Source organism: Fulvia fulva, chromosome 1 (assembly GCF_020509005.1).
Source record: "Fulvia fulva chromosome 1, complete sequence".
NCBI lineage: Eukaryota > Fungi > Ascomycota > Dothideomycetes > Mycosphaerellales > Mycosphaerellaceae > Fulvia > Fulvia fulva.
In genome coordinates, this window is record NC_063012.1 from 2,371,088 (window position 1) to 2,391,011 (window position 19,924).

General features: G+C 54.0%; 7 protein-coding genes across 7 annotated transcripts; 5 read left to right on the top strand and 2 right to left on the bottom strand.

Annotated features, from left to right (window-relative positions):
• Positions 1–47: 47 nt before the first annotated feature.
• Positions 48–1,466, top strand: CLAFUR5_00520 (tRNA (guanine(37)-N1)-methyltransferase; the record flags this gene model as incomplete). Its single annotated transcript, XM_047899668.1, has 1 exon — positions 48–1,466. The coding sequence occupies one exon, from the start codon at positions 48–50 to the stop codon at positions 1,464–1,466; it is 1,419 nt and encodes a 472-aa protein (XP_047756924.1).
• An 821-nt stretch (positions 1,467–2,287) lies between these two features.
• CLAFUR5_00521 (Major facilitator superfamily multidrug transporter mfsB) lies at positions 2,288–3,901 on the top strand (the record flags this gene model as incomplete). Its single annotated transcript, XM_047899669.1, has 1 exon — positions 2,288–3,901. The coding sequence occupies one exon, from the start codon at positions 2,288–2,290 to the stop codon at positions 3,899–3,901; it is 1,614 nt and encodes a 537-aa protein (XP_047756923.1).
• A 513-nt stretch (positions 3,902–4,414) lies between these two features.
• Positions 4,415–5,577, top strand: CLAFUR5_00522 (uncharacterized protein; the record flags this gene model as incomplete). The annotated part of the gene is made up of 5 exons (XM_047899670.1): positions 4,415–4,701; positions 4,803–4,968; positions 5,026–5,137; positions 5,208–5,517; positions 5,571–5,577. 5 exons carry the CDS (start codon positions 4,415–4,417, stop codon positions 5,575–5,577), a joined length of 882 nt encoding a protein of 293 aa, XP_047756926.1.
• A 955-nt stretch (positions 5,578–6,532) lies between these two features.
• Positions 6,533–9,452, bottom strand: CLAFUR5_00523 (Nitrogen regulatory protein areA; the record flags this gene model as incomplete). Its single annotated transcript, XM_047899671.1, has 3 exons — positions 6,533–8,431; positions 8,480–8,855; positions 8,920–9,452. 3 exons carry the CDS (start codon positions 9,450–9,452, stop codon positions 6,533–6,535), a joined length of 2,808 nt encoding a protein of 935 aa, XP_047756925.1.
• Positions 9,453–13,804: 4,352 nt separating this feature from the next.
• CLAFUR5_00524 (Serine/threonine-protein kinase DBF20) lies at positions 13,805–15,863 on the top strand (the record flags this gene model as incomplete). Its single annotated transcript, XM_047899672.1, has 2 exons — positions 13,805–15,717; positions 15,770–15,863. The coding sequence occupies 2 exons, from the start codon at positions 13,805–13,807 to the stop codon at positions 15,861–15,863; spliced, it is 2,007 nt and encodes a 668-aa protein (XP_047756928.1).
• Positions 15,864–16,410: 547 nt separating this feature from the next.
• On the top strand, positions 16,411–17,993 carry CLAFUR5_00525 (uncharacterized protein; the record flags this gene model as incomplete). The annotated part of the gene is made up of 3 exons (XM_047899673.1): positions 16,411–16,682; positions 16,862–17,133; positions 17,182–17,993. 3 exons carry the CDS (start codon positions 16,411–16,413, stop codon positions 17,991–17,993), a joined length of 1,356 nt encoding a protein of 451 aa, XP_047756927.1.
• Positions 17,994–18,041: 48 nt separating this feature from the next.
• CLAFUR5_00526 (3-phytase B) lies at positions 18,042–19,760 on the bottom strand (the record flags this gene model as incomplete). Its single annotated transcript, XM_047899674.1, has 5 exons — positions 18,042–18,350; positions 18,402–18,519; positions 18,570–19,323; positions 19,385–19,554; positions 19,609–19,760. The coding sequence occupies 5 exons, from the start codon at positions 19,758–19,760 to the stop codon at positions 18,042–18,044; spliced, it is 1,503 nt and encodes a 500-aa protein (XP_047756930.1).
• Between the last annotated feature and the right edge of the window lie 164 nt (positions 19,761–19,924).

The window sequence follows — 19,924 nt, forward strand, 5'->3', positions numbered from 1 at the left end:
CATACATGTACCCGTACATATGTACCTGACTCGAAAGGCAGCACTGCATGTCGACCTCCATGGCAGACGAAGACATGTGGCGACCTCCTGTCAGTCGCTTGATGCGCACGCTTGATCCATCCTTCTTCCACAAGACCATCGAGCTCAAGGCAGCTCGAGTCTTCGACAACAACAACATCGCCAAATGCAGGACAGCGCTTGAGCGCAGCAAGGATGTACTGGCTCAGCAAAGAATAGCCAGCGTACATCCGGATCCAGACGCTGAACTTGCAAGGGCCGGGAAGAAGTGCATCCTGCTGAGGCCTGAGGTGAGAACAGCGCCGGCCGATACGAATAGTCCCCAGCTCAACGGCGCGAGCAACTCATCGCCGCATTCCGCCACCGTTGCAGAGCTCATCAAAGAAGAGCTGGTCTCCGTAGTGCCCTTCTCCTTACGTCTTGATTACAACTACTGGTCATATCACGATATCATGTCTGCCATTCTGCCCGAAGACGAACAAGGTGAGATCCCTTCCGGATTCTCGCAAGTCGGCCATGTGGCACATCTCAATCTGCGCGACGAGTACATCAAGTACAAGCAGCTCATAGCAGAAGTCTTGATGGACAAGAACCCTGGAGTACGGACTGTGATCAACAAAATCGACGATGTCGGCGAGGAGAGCGAATACCGCACGTTCAAATATGAACTGCTGGCCGGACCCGACGACATGAACGTCACTATGTCGGAAGAGAATTGCATCTTCAAGTTCGACTACAGCAAGGTGTACTGGAATAGCAGACTCAACACGGAGCATCGTCGCCTTGTGGCCATCTTCCAGGAAGGCCAGGCAGTGTGCGATGTCATGGCTGGCATCGGTCCTTTCGCAGTACCGGCCGGAAGGAAGAAGATTTTTGTGTGGGCAAACGATCTCAACCCGGACAGCTATGACAGCTTGCAACACGCCATCACTCGCAACAAAGTCCAGGACTATGTCCGACCGTTCAACGAGGATGGAAAGACCTTCATACGAACTGCTGTAGCGGAGCTGGCGAAGACGGAGCGAAGTGTCAATATCATCAAAAAGGCATCTAAGAAAGAGCCAGGCGCCAAAGACGAAATCTTGCGCACTCTTCAGCAACCACGAGTGTTTGACCACTTTGTGATGAATCTACCTGCTACAGCGATCACCTTCCTACCGAGCTTCCTTGGGGTATTCCACTCCGATGTGCGTCGACACTTACCGGAAACCTTTCCCATGCCGCTAATTCACGTCTACTGTTTCAACACCAAGAGCGATGACAACGTGGAAGAAGGCATCAAGATCTGCCAAGAGATCAGCCAGCAGTTGCAGCATGAAGTCAAGCCGGGACGAATAGAAGATGGTGGTGTTGAGATTTACGATGTGAGGGACGTTGCACCGAAGAAGAGGATGTTCTGTGCCAGTTTCCGCCTACCTCAGGAAGTTGCGTTCAAGAGCGAGCCTTGAGAGTCACGACCGCGGCATGAAGCGTGATCACAACTCGCAGAGGGTTCGCCATGGAATTGTCGGCGTATGGACAGATCACCGCGCCTTCTCGTGGCTCTCGAAACCGAGGATAGTGGCTGCCACTGCCAAGCCGAGCCGCGGCGGCTTGGAAACTTTGTAGCAATTGCTCGGACGATTAATAAAGCATCGTGGAGTGTGCGGGCGCACGGCTTCATTATTGATACGCCTTACTCCTCTCGATGCCACAACCGCGTTGGCTTGGCTGAAGCCTGCATTCGTCACGGGTAGCATGACCAGCACACCCTTCTACGATTGCAGCGAACATTCTAAAACTGCACTCACGCCAATGCCCTCATAGCCAAGACATCGAAAGACCTCTCATTGGCGCGCACCATTACACACTATCCCTGTTTCTGCGATATTCGAGGGTTTCTTTACGACCCTTGATTCGCCAGCCTCTCCTAGCGCCACCCTGTCGCTGCGACACCTGACCCACCTGAAGTTTGGATCATCGACCTCCTCGTCTCGAAGGGGAGACTGTTACGTCCAACACTTCCTAGACGTCCGTCGTCTTCTGCTGCACGACGCTCTGCGTTCGCGTAAGAAGCATTATTCTTGTCGCTCTTTATCCGGCTGTGTCAAGCCTGCCGCTCTCTATTCCTCGCTATCCCGGACATTACGAGAGAACGCGCCGGACGCGATTCTCAGAACACTCTCTCTACAGCTTTACGCTTATCGAAGCGACATATACAGTCCTTTGCGAACGGTTTCGAGCTATCCAGTCCTTCTGCCGCGATTCGAGATTTCATATTTGTTGCACGATGTTCGGGTTTCACAGCAGATCCAGGTCTTTGATACCTGTGGGTGATCTGGAGAAGACGGGGGGTACACAAATCAGCTGGAACGATGTTACTCCTGAGCAAGAGGAGGAAGAGGTCGCTGTACAGAGTCCACGAGAACGCCGGAACCTGATTATGATATACCTGCTGTTCCTAGCCGAGGCCATTATGTCGTCCTCGTTGTCTTCACAAATCAACCTCCTCTTGCCGTCGACTTCGGCGTGTTTGACGATGGATACTACATTCTTGCGCAGCATCCTACAGTGCGCCTACTACTTTGGAGGAGCGAGTGGGATTGTGTTCGGTCTCGCTGCAGATCGGCTCGGGCGAAGGAAGGTGGCACTGTTTGGGTTGATTGGGATGTCAACATGCTGCATCTCGATGGGCTTTGCGACCAACTTTACTGCATTCTGCATACTGCGCTATATCGCTGGCGCGATCGGGTCTGCAGCTACAGTTGCTGGTCTGGCCATGCTCGCCGATTCCACACATGGCAGTAAACGTAGGGTCAAGGTCATTGCACGCCTCCCCATGCTTGCAGTCTGTGGACAGCTTGGCCCTCTCCTCTCGAACGCAATCCGACAACTTGCCCAGGACCACTTCGCGGGCGTGTTTGCGCGCTTTCCAGGACTGGGAGTACAGATGGCTTGCGCTGCTTTGGTCATCTCGATCGCTGTGGCTGAAATTTGCCTGCTCGATGAGACTCTGCCAAAGAACGACCCGAAGGATTTCGAGCAGGATGAGTACGTCGACTGCGAGAAAGCGGCATTCCTGGGCCAGCAGCGCTCATCCACTGATTCGAATGACTCTCTCGCAATCAGCATCATCGAGGCCTTGAATGACGACACTGCGACCCCACGACCTTCGAGAATCAGCGTCTCGCAAATGCTCACGGCACCTTCCATCTTGGTCCTGCTCGCTTCGTATGCAGTGCTCTCGCTGCACTCCTCCACATTCGAGGTCGTGCTACAGCACATTGCCCACACTGATGCCGAGAATGCTGGCATGGGAATTCCATGTTCGTGGATGCAGCCGCTCATGCTGGTAGTGAAAGCAGTGGCTGCGTTGCGCGTTATGCACTTCATCCCGAAACTGGTCAGCAATGGAAGCGTGCTTCCCTTGTACCGCAAGATATCGATGGTCTTTCCTGCGCTGTACATCATCATTCCGGCCGTGGCACTGGCAGTCCATGCGACTGGAGCGGCACCGATTCTATCCGCTGTCGTCAGCACGATGGCAACGCTAGCTAAGACGACTCTTGCGAATGCAGCTCAAGTTTTGGTCCTGCTCCTGGTTCTGTCAGCAGCACCTGATGCTTCATCGACCGGGACACTCATTGGTGTCGTCTCAATCACGGAGCTTTTCAAGGCGCTCGCGGTCGGCCTTGCTGGGATTAGCTACTACGTCTCGGACAGTCACTCGATGTTTGTTATCAACACGTCGCTGTGGGCAGCACTTGCTGCGATTGCGTTGGTGGGGACTCTCCTCACAACCAAACTTCGGGCTGCACCGAGACTTGGGCCCGATCTACCATCTGAGTGTTTTGTCTGGCAAGGCATGTTCGATGTTGAGAGCGACGACGAGGCGGGCTTTTAGCTGAACATCCTCGTGGCAAGGCTCGCGACGGAAGGGGTGGCCGCTGGCACAATAGCCGCATCATTACTGTTCATGGCCTCCTTACGATTCATTGATGTAGCTAGCTCCAGATATATGTTTACCGAGACCCAATTGTGCGTGAAATTGAGCCGCATTGGCTTGGTCTCCAATACCAGGAGGGGCTGAGTGACTGTTGCAATGATGAGGAACGTACTGATCTCATTGTAGTGATTTGGAGGTCCAGCTACAGGCCCTGGTGCGAGAGTGTAGCGCTGGCCTCATCAGTCGCGGTCGATAAGAGTGTCTGTGATGATGAGCTGCGCAGCTTTCGGTAGACCTTCACTTGCCTTCCACCTATCTCAAATCACTCGGCAGGCTTCGTTCTGCTTTCGCGTTCATTCAACCATCATTGGACGGCCTAAACTCCGTCCTGTGCCCGGACTGATCTGAATGCCCCGCCAGCGTCATCGCTGCACCCCCACTTGGTAGACGGGAATGCTTTTCTGACACTCAATGGCTGCAAGATTTCGTGCATCGATTGTTCTTCCTCGTCTTTACCCTCCAGCGAGCGCTACATTCAAGGCAGCACCTCTGTTTAAGAGAATTTGTGGCCCACCAGTCATACGAGTACAAACATACGCCAAGATGTCTCAATCGCACGCTTGCTGCACGGTCCCTCCAGTCGTGGCCGATGGCTACAAGGAGAAGGGCGAATGGATCACCATCAATGGGATGAAGACGTACGCGACGGGTCTCAAGGACGCAAAGACTGCGCTTTTGGTCGTTTACGATATTTTCGGGTACGTTGTTGAAGAATGCCGGGCATGGAACAAGACATGCATGCCCTTCCATTGCGCGCGTGGCACTGGCTGGAATTTGGCTGACATCCTTCTGTTGGTAGATTCTCCCCACAGACTCTTCAGGGGGCAGATATCCTCGCTACTGGTGACAAGGAACGACAGTACCAGGTGTTCATGCCGGATTTCTTCGATGGGCAGCCGGCTGATATCTCGTGGTACCCACCGGACACTGATGCGAAGGGCAAGAAGCTGGGAGAGTTCTTTTCGGTAAGATATAACAGAGGAAGGTATGGTCAGGGCTCACTGCTGATGATGTTTTCGTAGACTGCTGCAGCTCCGCCAAAGACTCTGGAGCGTGTTCCAAAGGTGTTGGACGAGATCCAGTCCCAGCGCAGCTCCATCCAGCAATGGGGTATTGTTGGATACTGCTGGGGAGGTAAGTGATGCCAGACGTGCTAGACATCGAGGTCTGGACGGTGCATAGCTGACCCTTTCTCTCCCACTAGGCAAGATCGTGAATCTCTCTTCCCAAAAGGACACCCGCTTCAAGGCTGCCGCATCATGCCATCCAGCCATGGTCGACGAGAACGACGCCCCTGGCATCACGATCCCATTCGCGATGCTCCCATCGAAGGACGAGCCAAAGGAAGACGTCGAGAAGTGGCAGAAGGCTGTCAAGACCAAGAACATCGTCCAATGGTGGCCAAACCAGGTTCACGGCTTCATGGCCGCCCGTGGTGACTTGAAGGATCCAGCTGTCGAGGCCGACTACAAGAAGGCTTATGAACTTCTGTTGAACTTCTTCCACGAGCACCTGTAAGTCTTGTCCTTGTCCCCTTGAGCCTATTTCTTCGCCTGACTCTTCCCAGGAACTAGGTCTCTTGATCTCGTGGCTGACGAGGGCAGGCATGGCTCTTCGAAATTGTGAGCTGTTTCCCACTGGCTCGAGCGAGCTTGTAGATAGTGTCAAGAAACCGAAATGAACATACCTGATCCCGATCATGCAAGTGGCATTCTCAACCGCCCGCCCTCACCAGCTGAGCAGGGGCCCTGCCCTTCATTCTGCACGTCAGTACCAGTGAAATGCATACATCTCGAACAGAAACATCGACTGCGAAATCCTCCATTTTGACCTCATCAGCGACATGACCCAGACTCTCTCTCAACACACATCAAAAGAAACCGGGTCGGATGAGCGCACAGTGAACAATGCAGCAGCCGCAGTAGCCATTGTGCCGTTCCGATCCCAAAAGTCTTTCGGCGGGACCGAGCAACCACCGGGGCGGCAACAGATCAAGAGAGTTTACAAGTGTCCGTGTGTCACGGGAAGTCTGTTCTTTAGCCAGCCATTCAAACCGTCCGTAAGCTGATGACGAGACTTCGAGTTGTGCCTGCATGTGATTGCCTGAGCCGTGACTTGCCGGTGTATGTATTCAATCGGTACAAATTTGCTGCTTGGCTTCGGTGCGTCCTCTGAAGATGTGGATAGATGGTAAAGGATATGGGGAATTGGCAGATGATAGCTTCAGTGGAAGAGAACGCTCCAAATGCGATTAGTAGACTACATGTATCATTCGTCTCTCGTATCTGCTCGAAATGGCCCGAATAGATCGTGTTCCCCCATGAAAGCAGTCCGCCCGTGTATACAACAGAAACGCTCAACGCCTTCAAATTCAACCTCTATCGTGGCCTCATCTATCGGGTTTGAGCAATCATCCAAAAGCTCGGGTATCAATCACTTAACAGCGCTCAAAAGCGCATAACATATTCGACAGGTGTACTCGTGGGTACGTGATACATGTCTTGTCTGACATGGATCGTCTTCAGACAATCAAAGACTCATGGTCAACCACTCCCACTCCTGGGGTCCAGTAATCATAGATGGAGGCACTCCAGGAGGTGGTCCATGTTGTCCAGGTGTCATCTGCCCGGGTCCGGCGCCGCCACCTGGTGGAACCATTTGCGCGTGCATCGGTGGCGCGTTTGGTTTGAGAGACATCGCGTTAGCCATGAGCGGAGGATGTTGAGTACCAGAGGTTCCCTCTTTCGGGTTCTTGTTGCCAGCTTTCGGCTCTTCAGCTTCTGCCATTTCGTGAGCGTTCTGGCCGAGAGTGTTGCTTGCGCGACTCGGTTTCCGGGTACGTCTGGGAGCAACTGGACGAGTCGGCGCGCTAGCTGGTGGCTGAGGCGTGGGCTTCGGTGGCCCAGGCGCAATTGACACGACGGTCTTCGCCGGTTTCTCAGTAGGACCTGAGCTAATCGGCGTGTTTCCAGCAGATCCAGCGCCTGATTTAGGAGAATCTTCATCATTGCCTTGTTTTCCTGAGTTTGGAGTGCTAGCATTGGTCTGCGCAACAGAATTCTTGCGACTGGCCACTTTCTTCGATCGTAAAGTGCCCACGGGCACAGAGTTGCCACTTCCGCGATTGCGCTTCTTGATCACGTCGGTCTTCAAGCTCAGCGGCCGCACCACACCGTGTAACTTGAGGAAGAGTCCACATGCATTACAAAGAGGCTGTCCCTCTGGGTTGCGTCGCCACAGAGGCGTAGTCTGCGTGAAGCAATTGGTACACGAGGTCGGGACGCCACTGTTGTCACCGAGTCTTGGACTGCCCGGTCGAGAAGGCACGGCAGAATTGAAGCCTGATTCTTGCGGCGAAGAGGGCGATGATTGCGTACGAATCGAGAACATGCCCGTGGCCATGCCCATGGTGTTGGGAGTCGATGTGGTCCGCGGGATCTTGCGGGTTCGGGGGTCTCCACCTCGATTTCGAATCTCGCTAACGGAGGCGGCCGACCCATGCCCCCTGCCCAAACCACTACCTTGATCCCAGCCCTGCGGTGAGGGTATCATCTCCGCACCACCAATCTGTACTCCTCTCCGGGTTGGATTCCCACCAAACCGCTCTACGGAGGGGTTGTAAGCGTTCGACAGACTGTTTTCCCACTGATAGCTGCCGTAGTTTTCCATACTTGGATCGTCCATTGCGGAGTATCCAGGTGGCATCATCATGTTCGGGTCCGCAAAAGACATTTGCTCATCCTCCTCCTCATCCTCGTCGCCGCCAAACTGAAACATCTGTCCTCTGATAGGCATACTGGCAGGTTGAAAGTCGTTCGACATGATATTTGTGGGGTCCAAGTGTCCAGGCATCTGAAAGACGGGCTGGTTGAAACCACTGTGGTGAGCCGGAGCGCTTGTAGAAGCGATGGCACTGAACATAGAATCGCTGTTCGGGTTGAACACAAACTGCTGCTGCTGCTGATTAGCACTCTGCTGATGGTGATGTGGCTGAAAGCTCGGCATGGACTGGTGAGGGTGCAGCTGTGAACCAAAGTACATTTGCTCGCCCTCTGGAATTGGCTGTGGGGTAGAGGCTGTCGACGGGTACGCAGATCCGGGCGGTGATTGCAAACTAGAAGCGCTCGGGGGAGGCTGGAAGTTGTTGTACATCTGCTGAAATGATGATGTACTCATCATGGGCGAGCCAACAGGCGAGAACGTAAATTGTTGGTGCATCGGTCCGGCAGATTTCAGGATAGGATCGTTCTCAAGATTGAATGTGTCGAGGTTGAAAGGGAGTTGTGGATGCTGAGCCTGAGGCTGAGAGATTGGCATGTCCAAGGCGTAGTCGTGCAAAGCAGCCTCCAAGGCCGGATCTTCGGCGGCCATGCTTGTGTTGGCGACGGGAGGTACTTGTGGCGAGGCTTCCGCGCGCCTCTTGGGCGGCTGTAGATCGTTAGCGATAATCGGGCGTAGATGGAAGCGATCACTGACCCTTCGCTCGTCAATACTTGTCTTTCGCACATGCCGCTGCACATAGGCAAATTCTTCATTTTGACGGTTCTGGTGCACTGGTGGGACAGATGGCGCTGAGGCTCGTGCAGCCGAAAGTTCGTCGGCATCTCGCAGCCGTTGTTGCTGCTTGATCGGGATGGCAGATACAGACGTCGCCGCAGTCGAGAAGTCACCCTCGGCAATGCTCCCAGATGCTGCTGGACTTACTCCACTAGGCGAACCGATCGAAGAGGGAACAATGAAATCATCCAAGATCATATGATCATCGCGGTTCCGAGTCGCTTGCTGCGACGACTTGCGCAGTTGAGCAATACCGCTGGGCCCTTGCTGAGTGAGCGGTCGCGGAGTGAGTCGACTGTGCATGAATGTTAGCGGGCGGTCATGACCATGTTTGGAACAATACATGTATCTGCACTTACTTCTGACTTTCAGCAAGCTGTTTCCTGCGCAGATTCATTGACATCATGCGCCACGTGAGGTTCTCGAGGCGCTCAGAGTTGGGCAGCTGGCCCTTGGTCTTGTGGTATAACTTCCATATCTGCGTGCCGAGCGGATCGTTCTTCTGCATTTCTTCGGGAGTGTCGGTCTCGACGTGGCTGGCATCGTCTTTCCACTGTCCGAAGAAGGACTCGCGGAGCAAGCCCTTGCGGGCCTCTTTCTCGGTCGGTGACAAATCCAGCCTGGTGGACAAGGTCTCGAGGGTGGATTGCGAGGTGAGGGATGCTATTGCGCTCGACGTGCCCGAGACGCTGTCGTAGTGTTGGTGGTCGGGGAAGCGCACATGTCGCGGCGACGACTTGGTGTTCGAGGTGGTGGAGTCGGCGGCGTCCAGGGCAATGGCGGCAGCGTCCATCGAGTCGTCGGAGAGGGCACATGATTGTGGACGCACCCCACGCTGCCTGTCCGCATGTCGCTCGCGAGCCTGCAAGGCCGCGGGCTGGGCGTGAGACATACAGACGCTCAAGGCTCAGTATCGTGCCGGAGCAGCAATCCTATCTCCTCGAGGGGGGCTAGACACGCTGTCGCACGTGCTGGACATACGTTATGTAGTGGTAGTGGAAGGCCGTTACCGCAGCTGGTGGTAAAGGCAGGGTCCAGGTAATGCTCGGCTGTTGCTTCAGAAGCCAGTGTGCGCCACCGCGGCCGCAAGGTAGAGGGTCACTAGTAGCAAGTCTAGCGGCACCCTTAGGAAAGACTATTGATGGCGCTGCGCATCGGCCTCGCACGTCTTGCGCCCGACCGAGTCTTGTCGCTTGCACGGATGTAGCAGATCAGCAGCAGGACCACGGCGAGGGCGACATGCGACGACACAGTTGCATCCCACGTCCGATGCGCGTGGTGGAGACTACATACAAAGAACCATGCACTATGCATGCCAGAAGCTATGCGGAGGGTGAGTGAATGATAATCAGCGGGAGTTTAGCCTGAGTAAAGCCCTCCCGAACGAACTTGACAACTGATGGAAGGACCGCTGTTGGTTATTGAGCTTTGTACGCTCCAGCCCTGCACGCCCTGCCTCCGTTCAGCGCATGTATTGGTACAGCGTCCGCCGTGAAGCTTAGCTGCCGAGTAACGTTCAAGCCCCTGCCACATAGCCCACCAGTGCAATATGCATCAATGCACGTCCAAGCTCACCTGTCGTGTTACCTCCTACACTACTCCCGCGAGGCTTCGGGTTAAAAGAGAGCTTGCGCTTGCTCGCTTGCTTGATGACTTGGAATATCACTTGCACGACCAGGCACACGATGAGGGTCGACTGTTCCAGCGACACGCACAGCGTACCCACCGCATCCTTTCGAAGGCTCCAACGACCGCGCTACACCTGCACAGCGCGTCGGCGTCGTGGCGCAACACGAAGAATAACCGGAGGAAACACAAGCAATGGCTTCAGCTCAAGGTCAGGGGTCGCTCTGTAGATGATGTTCCCATGCATGCGCAGACCCGCCCACTCTTCAGCGTCCACCCGCGAGCCGCGCCATTCGCACTCTCGGGTCCATTTAATTCCAGTTGTCGCATGCTTCACGGGTCTAGAAGATGGTGCTTCAAGCATGTGAAATGCATCATACAGCCTCGCCAACACTATGTTGGGCGCGAACACAAGGTTCATCAATGCAATGGCTTCAAGGTAAGGCTTGCATGCCAGATTTGGAGGATGCAATAGTCCAGGGTAAAATGGTAAAAATTTTCAGCAGTCCTACGAATGCTCACAAGTGCTGATGAAACATATCCCGAGACAGAGGGCCGTCTGCTGGTGGACGATGATACGGAGGTAAGTGATCGTGTGAGAGTTATGATCAAATACCGACCATTTCTGGCGAAGCTACTGGACAAAGGTGTCGACGATGTGTGGTTCGGAGAGCAGTCTAGACATGCAGCCATCCCATTCGCTCCGTTGAGCTGCATGGCCAAGCCTCCTTCCGACCTTCTGCCACACTTGCCGACATGCATTCCCCATGTCCGTCGTGTGCCAAACAACCAAAAAGCAATCTTGGGATGACGAAGCGCTTCACCTACACTGCGACTGGACGCGGCAAAACTGCCAGTGGTGTGTCGCGTAGCCATACTCGGTATGCCGATGTAGTAGGGAGTGGAAATTCATCTCTTGTGATGCACCATTTATCCACACGATCATCAAGGGCTTCAACCAGCGCTCGGCGCGCGACACCTTGGGGCCTTCGACCAAGCACAGGCGCTGTGGCAACAGTGCTCTTCGTTTCGATCTTTCCGGGGAGACTGAAGTAGCAACGCCTGCCGACGGTCTGACTTCGGACTGGCGTTTGCTGAACTTCTCACAAGAAGTGGTCCCTCGAATTGGTTTCAGAACCCGTATGCGTGCGCGCGGCTTCATCTGGATGTCCGGGTGCGGTCCACAACTCAGCTTGCAGAGCGGGTTCACTAAGAAGAGCTGGTTCGTTCCCTTGGTCGTGTATTCCAGACATAAACGTTGAGGTCGCGGGCAGGATCCGTTCACCAGAATCTAGCACAGTGCTAGAGGACCCTTTGCGGAGCTGGGACCACGTGTGTCAGCAAGCTCTCACATGCCAAAACTGACTTTCTGGGCACGGCAGATCTTGCGCGGGGCAGAAGCTAACGTGTTTGGCGGCAACTCAAAATTGCGATCTGGAAAATACTCCCACGACCTCTGTACCAAACGGCTCGTGGGGTATCATTTCTCCATCTTCAAGTCTTCAGCAAACCTCTAATCATTACACTTCGTCCATGACATCGCCGTTTATGTCCGCTATAGCCGTTGGAAGATAAGATCGCGATAGTCCACATTCTCCACTCAAGGATGGCTGCAGGATCCATGCTACCAGCGCTGACATACAGCGATAGCTATTGGTAGCGCGCTTGCCGATGAGCGGTAAGTGCCGTGAAGTGCACTATCCGACAGACGGATCGCTGGAAGGAGTAGGAAGACCGTTCGTGTCGCATCCTGCACAGCATCTCATAAGGGGTGAAATCGGGCCTTCGCGGACGCGCAACCACGACTCGTCCACAGAGGCGAAGCGGCCAGTATCCATTCGGCCAAGGCAGTGTCCAAGACGCAGAGGCGACGGTCGATACTCGGTCACCATGATGCCACAGTCCGAGGTATGCTGGAAGTGAAGAGTAGAGCTCATTCCTTGAGAATGAGAAAAGAACTACACTGAAGGGAAATGAGCTACTATTTATTCTTCTGCGCACAATATTAGGAGATAAGACGCAATCGTACAGGAGCCAGCTCTCGCCAATCACTATCAGTCGCAAACACGCAATGAACGCCAGTCTGCACGACATATCCTGAACCCTGCGGTGCCCTCGTGCCTTGTTCCCGCCTATCGTGGAACTAGACAAAGGATGTTCTTATCTGATACCTGGGCAGAGTTATCCCTCTCGCCCCAGATTCGACAATCTCATTCACCCGCAGGTGTGTGCGGAGGCGGAGGTAGCCTCTAGGAAAAGCTTGTGTGATGCAGCACTGATACCGCATTGCGATAAGCTGAATAGGATCTCGCTTTCTGGATAATTCCTTTGGTTTATCTTACCGCGAGGGGAGGCAGTCGTTCTGCGGCTTCGTAGCACTACTGGCATTCGCTCCGAGTCTCACCAGGCTCCCTATTGCTGTTGACCGTTCGTGATCCATGTCTCGCGTTGCAATACATCCAACAACAAATCTCCGGAGTCTGTTCCCTTGAACGATGACGGTATCTTTCGGTCCGATGCTTCGAGCCTTAAATCAGGCGGTGAGGTCGGTTCAGGGTAGCGTCCTCGTTCGCTGAGACGTTCTATGATCCAGGGCTAGTCCATGGTCTATTTCTATAGCAATGCCCGTGGTCAAGCTTCGGTACGAGACGTCCTCGCCGTCACTCCCCGCCAGTCGCCTGCCATTTATGCCAAATGTCGGACTCTATGTTGTTGTAGAAGAGTTCTTGACCGTGGTTTGGAAGCAAATGCTGTTGGTCGTCGAGCAGCGCTATCTGAGCTCGGTGCCATTCTTGTTGCTGCATCCTGCAGGTTGTACACACAAAAGGTCCACGGTCTTGGGAGGCATGAGTATGTCCAGTAGATGTGAAAGCAGCATCGTCGCTGAGAGCTTGCCTCGCGAATCGCTCGATCATGGACTGTTCGTGTCCGACAGCTCGGATGAGCATGGTCTTTTCGTAAAGCAGAGCTCCATGCAGCGTTGTTGGACGAACACAACCCAATGCTTTTGTTGATCTGCCGATTGCAACAAGATCTCGAAGCTGCTCCAACCCATTGCTCTCTCCAGTTTGAATCACCTTCGTGTATGAGAGGTCGCATCTTGCCTTGTGTATAGAATGAGTCCAGGCTCATGTCGAGTCGATGACAGCTACTCAGTAGAAGCAAGGAGGTCATTGTGTCACGAATGCGTGAAGCGGTGTTGAGCGCATACCATGCTGGTTGTTAGTACGAAGGAGCAACCTCATGGCATCGTGGCTTCGTATCAGGATAGCATAAGATCTATGAACGTGATCTCTAAATGAACCTTGAGCCGCTAGATCCGATCGTTGCGCAACGTGGGAAGTGGATCGACGCGAAGCTTGGCTCGCGCTGCTTCCCCGCCAACACTTTGTTACTTTGTTGTGCCGCTGCTGCCCAAACGGGACACATGAAACGTCGAATGCCACTCTTTCGTCCCGAAACACGCACACAACTTCATGTTGTCTTTTCCAAACAACAAACACCTCTCGCCCACCTCTGCTCTTACACACCAACATCCCATCGCGGACCATCTCCCAAGCAAATCTGCGACAGGACACATCGGCAGCATCATCACACACTGCGGAGACAACAACAACAATGGCGTCTAGCACGCCGCACGACTTCACGATGCCGGTTCCGCCTCCTCTCCTGCACACGCGCTCGAGCAACAATGATGGCGGCGACTACCCCGGCACGCCTACACACGACAACGACGCCTTTATCTCCCCCGTGCAGACACCGCAGGGCAGCCCGAGCAAGAACAAGATGCCGCCTGGCGCCTTCGACCTGCCCAATGTCTTTTCCAACGCGATGAAGCTGATGCCTACCCAAGGCCAGCCCAACCACGGAGCTCTACAGGCTAAACAGCAAGGCACCGCCAGTCCCGGCAAACACGACTTCGATCCGTTCGCTATGCAGGACACAAAGGCTGGAGCACCGGGGAGCCCCACTCGCAAGAATGGCAAGGAGAACACACCTCCCACGCACCGACCACAACTGCAGCAAACGCAGAGCTTCATCACACAGGCTGCAGCCAGTAGACAAGAGCCATATCGGCCACGTGAAGATCGATCGCCGACGCGCCAGAAGATCCAGTCCGAAGCACTCACCGCTGAAGAAATCGAGAAGTTGCAGAAGCAGAATGTTAAGAGACTGGCAAATGTGACACAATTGTACTTCCTCGACTACTACTACGACTTGCTGTCATATGTACACAACCGATCGAACCGTCTGCAAGCGTTCAAGGCGCACAATCCACCGCCGACACCTTCAATGCCTCAGGCGGACGTGGACAAGCACAACGAGCTTTGGAGGCAGTATCTGAACCGCGAGCGTGGAACACTTCGAAAGCGACGAACTCGGCTACGACATGGCGACTTCCAGATCTTAACACAAATCGGACAAGGTGGCTATGGGCAGGTGTATCTGGCCTCCAAGAAGGACACACGAGAGATCTGCGCACTGAAAGTCATGAGCAAGAAGCTCCTCTTCAAGCTCGACGAAGTGCGACATGTGCTGACTGAGCGAGACATCCTTACCAATGCTAAGAGCGAGTGGCTAGTCAGTCTGCTGTACGCCTTCCAGGATGACAGCAGCATCTATCTGGCCATGGAGTACGTACCTGGTGGCGACTTCCGCACCTTACTCAACAACACTGGAGTCCTGCACAATCGTCATGCGCGATTCTACATATCCGAGATGTTTCTATGCGTCGATGCTCTGCACAGTCTAGGCTACATTCATCGAGATCTCAAGCCCGAGAACTTCCTGATCGATGGAACAGGTCACGTCAAGCTGACTGACTTCGGTCTGGCCGCCGGCTTCCTTGCGCCCCAGAAGATCGAGAGCATGCGAATCAAGTTGAAGGAGGTCGGCAACATCCCAGCCTCTGCAGTACCATTTGGCCGTCCGATGGAGGAGCGATCCCTGAAGGAGCGAAGGGAAGGCTACAGATCTCTGCGTGAGAACAACGTCAACTATGCCAAGTCGATAGTAGGCTCACCCGACTACATGGCACCTGAGGTACTCAAGGGCGAGGAGTACGACTTCACAGTCGACTACTGGTCTCTCGGCTGCATGTTGTTTGAAGCTCTTGCCGGATACCCGCCCTTCGCTGGTGCTTCGGTGGATGAGACGTGGCAGAACTTGAAGCGCTGGCAACACGTGTTGCGCAAGCCTGAGTACGAAGACCCTAACTACTTCCTGTCGCGTCGTACCTGGGATCTCATCACTCGTCTCATCAGCGTGAAGAGCCATCGTCTACGCGGCATCAAGGATGTGCAGGCGCATGACTACTTCCGAGAGGTGGCCTGGGACCGGATCAGACAAGAGCGTGCACCATTCGTACCTGAGCTGGACTCCGAGACAGATGCTGGCTACTTTGACGACTTTGGTAGCGAAAAGGACATGGCGAAGTATAAGGAAGTGCTGGAGAAGCAGGAAGCACTGGAGCGTATGGCTGATCGCGGAGGCGAGATGGGTCGCTCTCTGTTCGTTGGCTTCACGTTCAGGTTGGTTATACACAACATCAGTTTGATTGTATTATGCTGATTTGTCCTACAGACATCGTAAGCCTACCACAGACGACAATGGACAGCCGACCAGTCCTCGCAAACCCTTGTCCGAGATCAACGAAGACTTCGGAACTATCTTCTAATTTGTGCTCGACTGGTGGCATCTACGCCACTTCCACTTCTTCTTGAGCTGCCCAGGATGGCAGCTATTAGGGACAGCATCGTAAACGGTTAATCGGCATCAACGGGAGTTCAAAGGGTCATGTCGAGCAAGCGTGTAAGGACAGAGTATCAGAGCGAAGCAGTACTACGCGTGTTTGATAACAGTGATGCAGCTAGATGTACACTACAGAGATGGCAAAAGAACGAATGATGTTTCAGAATTTGGAACAGATCCTCTTTCGCATGCCTGACAGTATGCTCGACACGTTCTTGCTGTACTTCCTGATGCGGCACGTGCGCGCGCTAACGGAGCTGCCCGCGTCGCACCTTCTCGATGTGAAAGTGAAGTGAAGCAACGGTGTAGCAAACACAGATGTCTCAATACCCGCGCAGTGTCTAGGTCTCGGAACGTTGAGACCTGCTTTGACAGCGTACTGCTGCTTCCACCGTCGAGTCTTTAATACAAGACCGCGCTGAACGCCACCTACAGCAATCCACTGGTCCACCACGAGGAGTCAGTCATCGACGATGTCGCTCCTCACCCTACCTACGGAGCTGCTGGACCACATCTTCAGCTACTTCGAGTGGGATCGCACAAAACAGCTGCATCCGGTGAAAGACGATCTTATTAGCGCCGGCCTAACGTGCAAGAAGCTCCGCACGGCTTTGCTGCCTTCTATCTTCAAAGAGGTGACCCTACGCCTGCGATGGGTTGGTGGCGAATTGGCTGAACCTTCGCTGTTGAAACTTCGAGTGCAATCGCCCCAGTTGATGAGGCATATTCGATGTGTGACTCTCAGGTGAGTATCGAGACTGCCTTTTTGGTGGAGAAGGCGTGGTGTTGAACACCTAGAGGAGCCGTAAAATGGACCAGAGTGTGATAGCGTAGCTCTCTTGACGCTCTTTGGTACGGTGAGAGCAGTCATTTGTCCAAGACAGCCGCGAGACTGTGGTATATGCTGACGGATCTGCAACGCAGCACGGAGTGTGAGGACTGCACGCACTGCGCACAGAAGGACCATTGCCAGCCATTCGTACCTCCAGATGATCAACAAGACTGGCTCGCCTTCAAAGGCGAAGACGCATCGCATCTCGCATCCGAATATCGTAGTCGCGTGGATGCTTTTGCTCGAACATTGAGAACAAACGCCGAAGTACCCTACTGGAGCACCGACGCCTCAGCAGAATGCATCATAAGTGCAAGTCGAGCTGCGAGGCTTCGCTGCCGAACGCTGGACTGCCTTGCTATAGGTACGCATTCCCACTGGTCGTGAGACTTACACTAATGCTGACTGGCAGTCATGCTGTGCATACCACCCAACGTCCACAGCATAATCCTCAAATCCAACCTCGTAGGTCGCAACCACGAGAGCAAGAACGACTTCTCCATGCAGCTTCTAGCCACTTCAATGGAAGTCCTCGCTGACAGACTGCAAGAATTGACGCTCGTGTCCATGGCTTACCACAACCAATCAAGGAGACAAATCGCCAACGACGCCAATGCCCTCGTGGAAGACAAACCTTTGCCAATATCACTCCTCAATCGAAGCAACATACAACGTCTAGTCCTCGCCTTCCGCGAAAACAACCAATTCAGCGCCTCCAGCCCGACGTTGACACACAGGGCATACGAGCGCTGGCAAACGACCTCGATCCGCGAGCTCGACTTGCGGTACATGCGCGCCGACATCAGCGAGGTGCTGAATTTCACTAAAGGGTTCCCGGCTCTTGAGACTGTCCGTATACGAGACTTTGTTCTCTTCATCGCTGGACGTGCCCCGGGCCGTCAAGAACTGGAACGGCACGTCTGGCTTCATCTCGCCATTGAGCTCCGTCGACAACTCCCGAACGCGCGAATAGAGCTCAGTAATTTGTTTAGACCGGCGTCGTATGATCAACTCACAGAAAGTGCCATCAGGTGGATTGTGCAGGAGGCTATACCGGAAGGTGCCGTCATTGATGTGGAGAGAGAGCAGAGGTTGACTGAGGATTACTTGAGTTTTGCGTTCTTGTGGGCAGCGGAGGATGGGCGACGTCCAGCTCATAGTCCGGTCTCGGATAAGCTGTGGGCGAGCTTGAGTGATGAGGCCATGACGAGGCGATGGAGATAAAGATGACGGAAAGGACTCACGACGTAGAGACATCGGGTACGCACTTTCTCATTGCTGTAAGAACTCCAGGCTCGTGGGTACATCATCTGCCAGACCGCAAATACTGGCATAGCTCTCAAGCTCTTCTCCGCGCTTCTTGATCCGCTCACTGAAGCTTTCAAGCGAGCATGAGCCCGCTGGTCCATCATCGCATCCAGGTATCGGTACGATGCCCTCATTGATATTGACCCGAACGAAGACGTCGCTAGTTGGTGGCTCGCAGTAGACGTGATTGGGGTAGCCATACTCGCGGTTGTCCCAGCACACTTGTGGTGCTGGGCAGCTGAAGCGCTCGAGGACAAAACGTGCGCCCATAGGCTGTAGGCAGGTCAGCAACAGCAGAGCGCAGGGATAGTCGTGAACTCATACCATAACATCAGATGTCCACCATGTGCGATTCTGCGGTACCTGTGTCGTGGGTAGGTGTGGCTGTTGCTGGAACAGGTCAAAGGCGGCTAACATGGCGATGATGTCTCCGTCGTGATTGCTGCTCGGTAGTCAGCAATCACTTCAACCCAGCACGGTGCGATCACCTACAAGCTGAGGAACAGAGGTCCCGCCTCTGGGCCTTGCCGAAGCAACTCTGCAGTAGCATTGAGCCACAGCCACCCCATCGAAGCGCCATATCGATTGCCAGGTCCCGCTCGATAATAGTGCAGAACATCACGCGCATACTCGAAACTCAGTATCTCCTCTCGCGTGAAGACATCACACCACGACGAATGTCCCTTCGCCAACGTCTCAAACCCACACATCTCCTGCATCGAGTAGATTTCCACATCACTAAAGACGATCCCCGCGTTCTGCTTCTTCAGCCGCGTGCTGATGTCGGCCAAGTACGTTGAGCGAAATTGCATGAAATTCTTGACCCCGAAGCTGTGACCCAGTGGATCAGTCGCGTAGTTTGGACACGCGCGGCCGGGGGTTAAAGTGTTGGCGCCACGATCTCTTGTCTCCGGGACGACGTGATGTGTAGCTGATTGTTCCCAATCGATGCCGAAGAAGCCTGTCGCGAAGAGGCGGGCGGTGTCGCTGACTCGCTTACAGGAGCAGCTCCAGAATGAAGTCTGGTTCTGTGCGAGAGCTCTCTCAAGCAGTCGTTCGTACTTTGTCCGGAGTCTTGTTCCAGCTGAGACTGATTGGAGAGTGCCGGCATATTGTCCTGTCGCCGTGAGCTGTTCAAGCTGATCGTTCGGGTGAGGTGCAAAAAAGTCCCATTGGTCTACGAATGCCAGGCTTCCGTTGAACGTGAGGTTGGTGTGTTGAAGGCGCTGGTAAAGCTCAAGCATTTCTTGTTTGGCGCATCAGCTATTCGTCCCCCCAAAGCCGGGTCAATGAGCCAGTCCACGTACTCTCTCCGGTGGCATAGGTGGGATAGCGCTCGCCATGTCGCGACATCATGTGTACTTGATCAACGATACATCCTGCCGGTAGCTCTGCTGCTGTATCGTTGAGCACGCCTCGTGTTTTGCGTATCCATGGAGAGTTGCCGCCGAGATGTCGGAGGTCGTCCCATTGCTCCCTGGTCATGAATTAGTGCATTGGAAGTGCTTCAATTGCATTGCGAGCTACTTACCCGATTTCTTGTGATGTGAAGCTGATCTGCGCTTGGTGCAGGAAAGCATTGTGCATGTCGAAAGCGTAGACCAAGGCAGCAAGAGCTATCAAGGCTGCGGTTGCATTCTGCAAAGAGACGGCCATTGCACGACGCGTATCTCTCCAAAACATCACATAGGCCGACGGTGCTCGGAGCGATGTGTAGAGGCTCTGAAGCAGCCCTTGAAGTAAAGTTGAGGTGGAAGCTTGGACACTGTGGATGTGACATATGGTTTACGGATCAACACGCCCATGGCGTCGACGAAGTACATGTATGAATGTCATGATTCGTATCA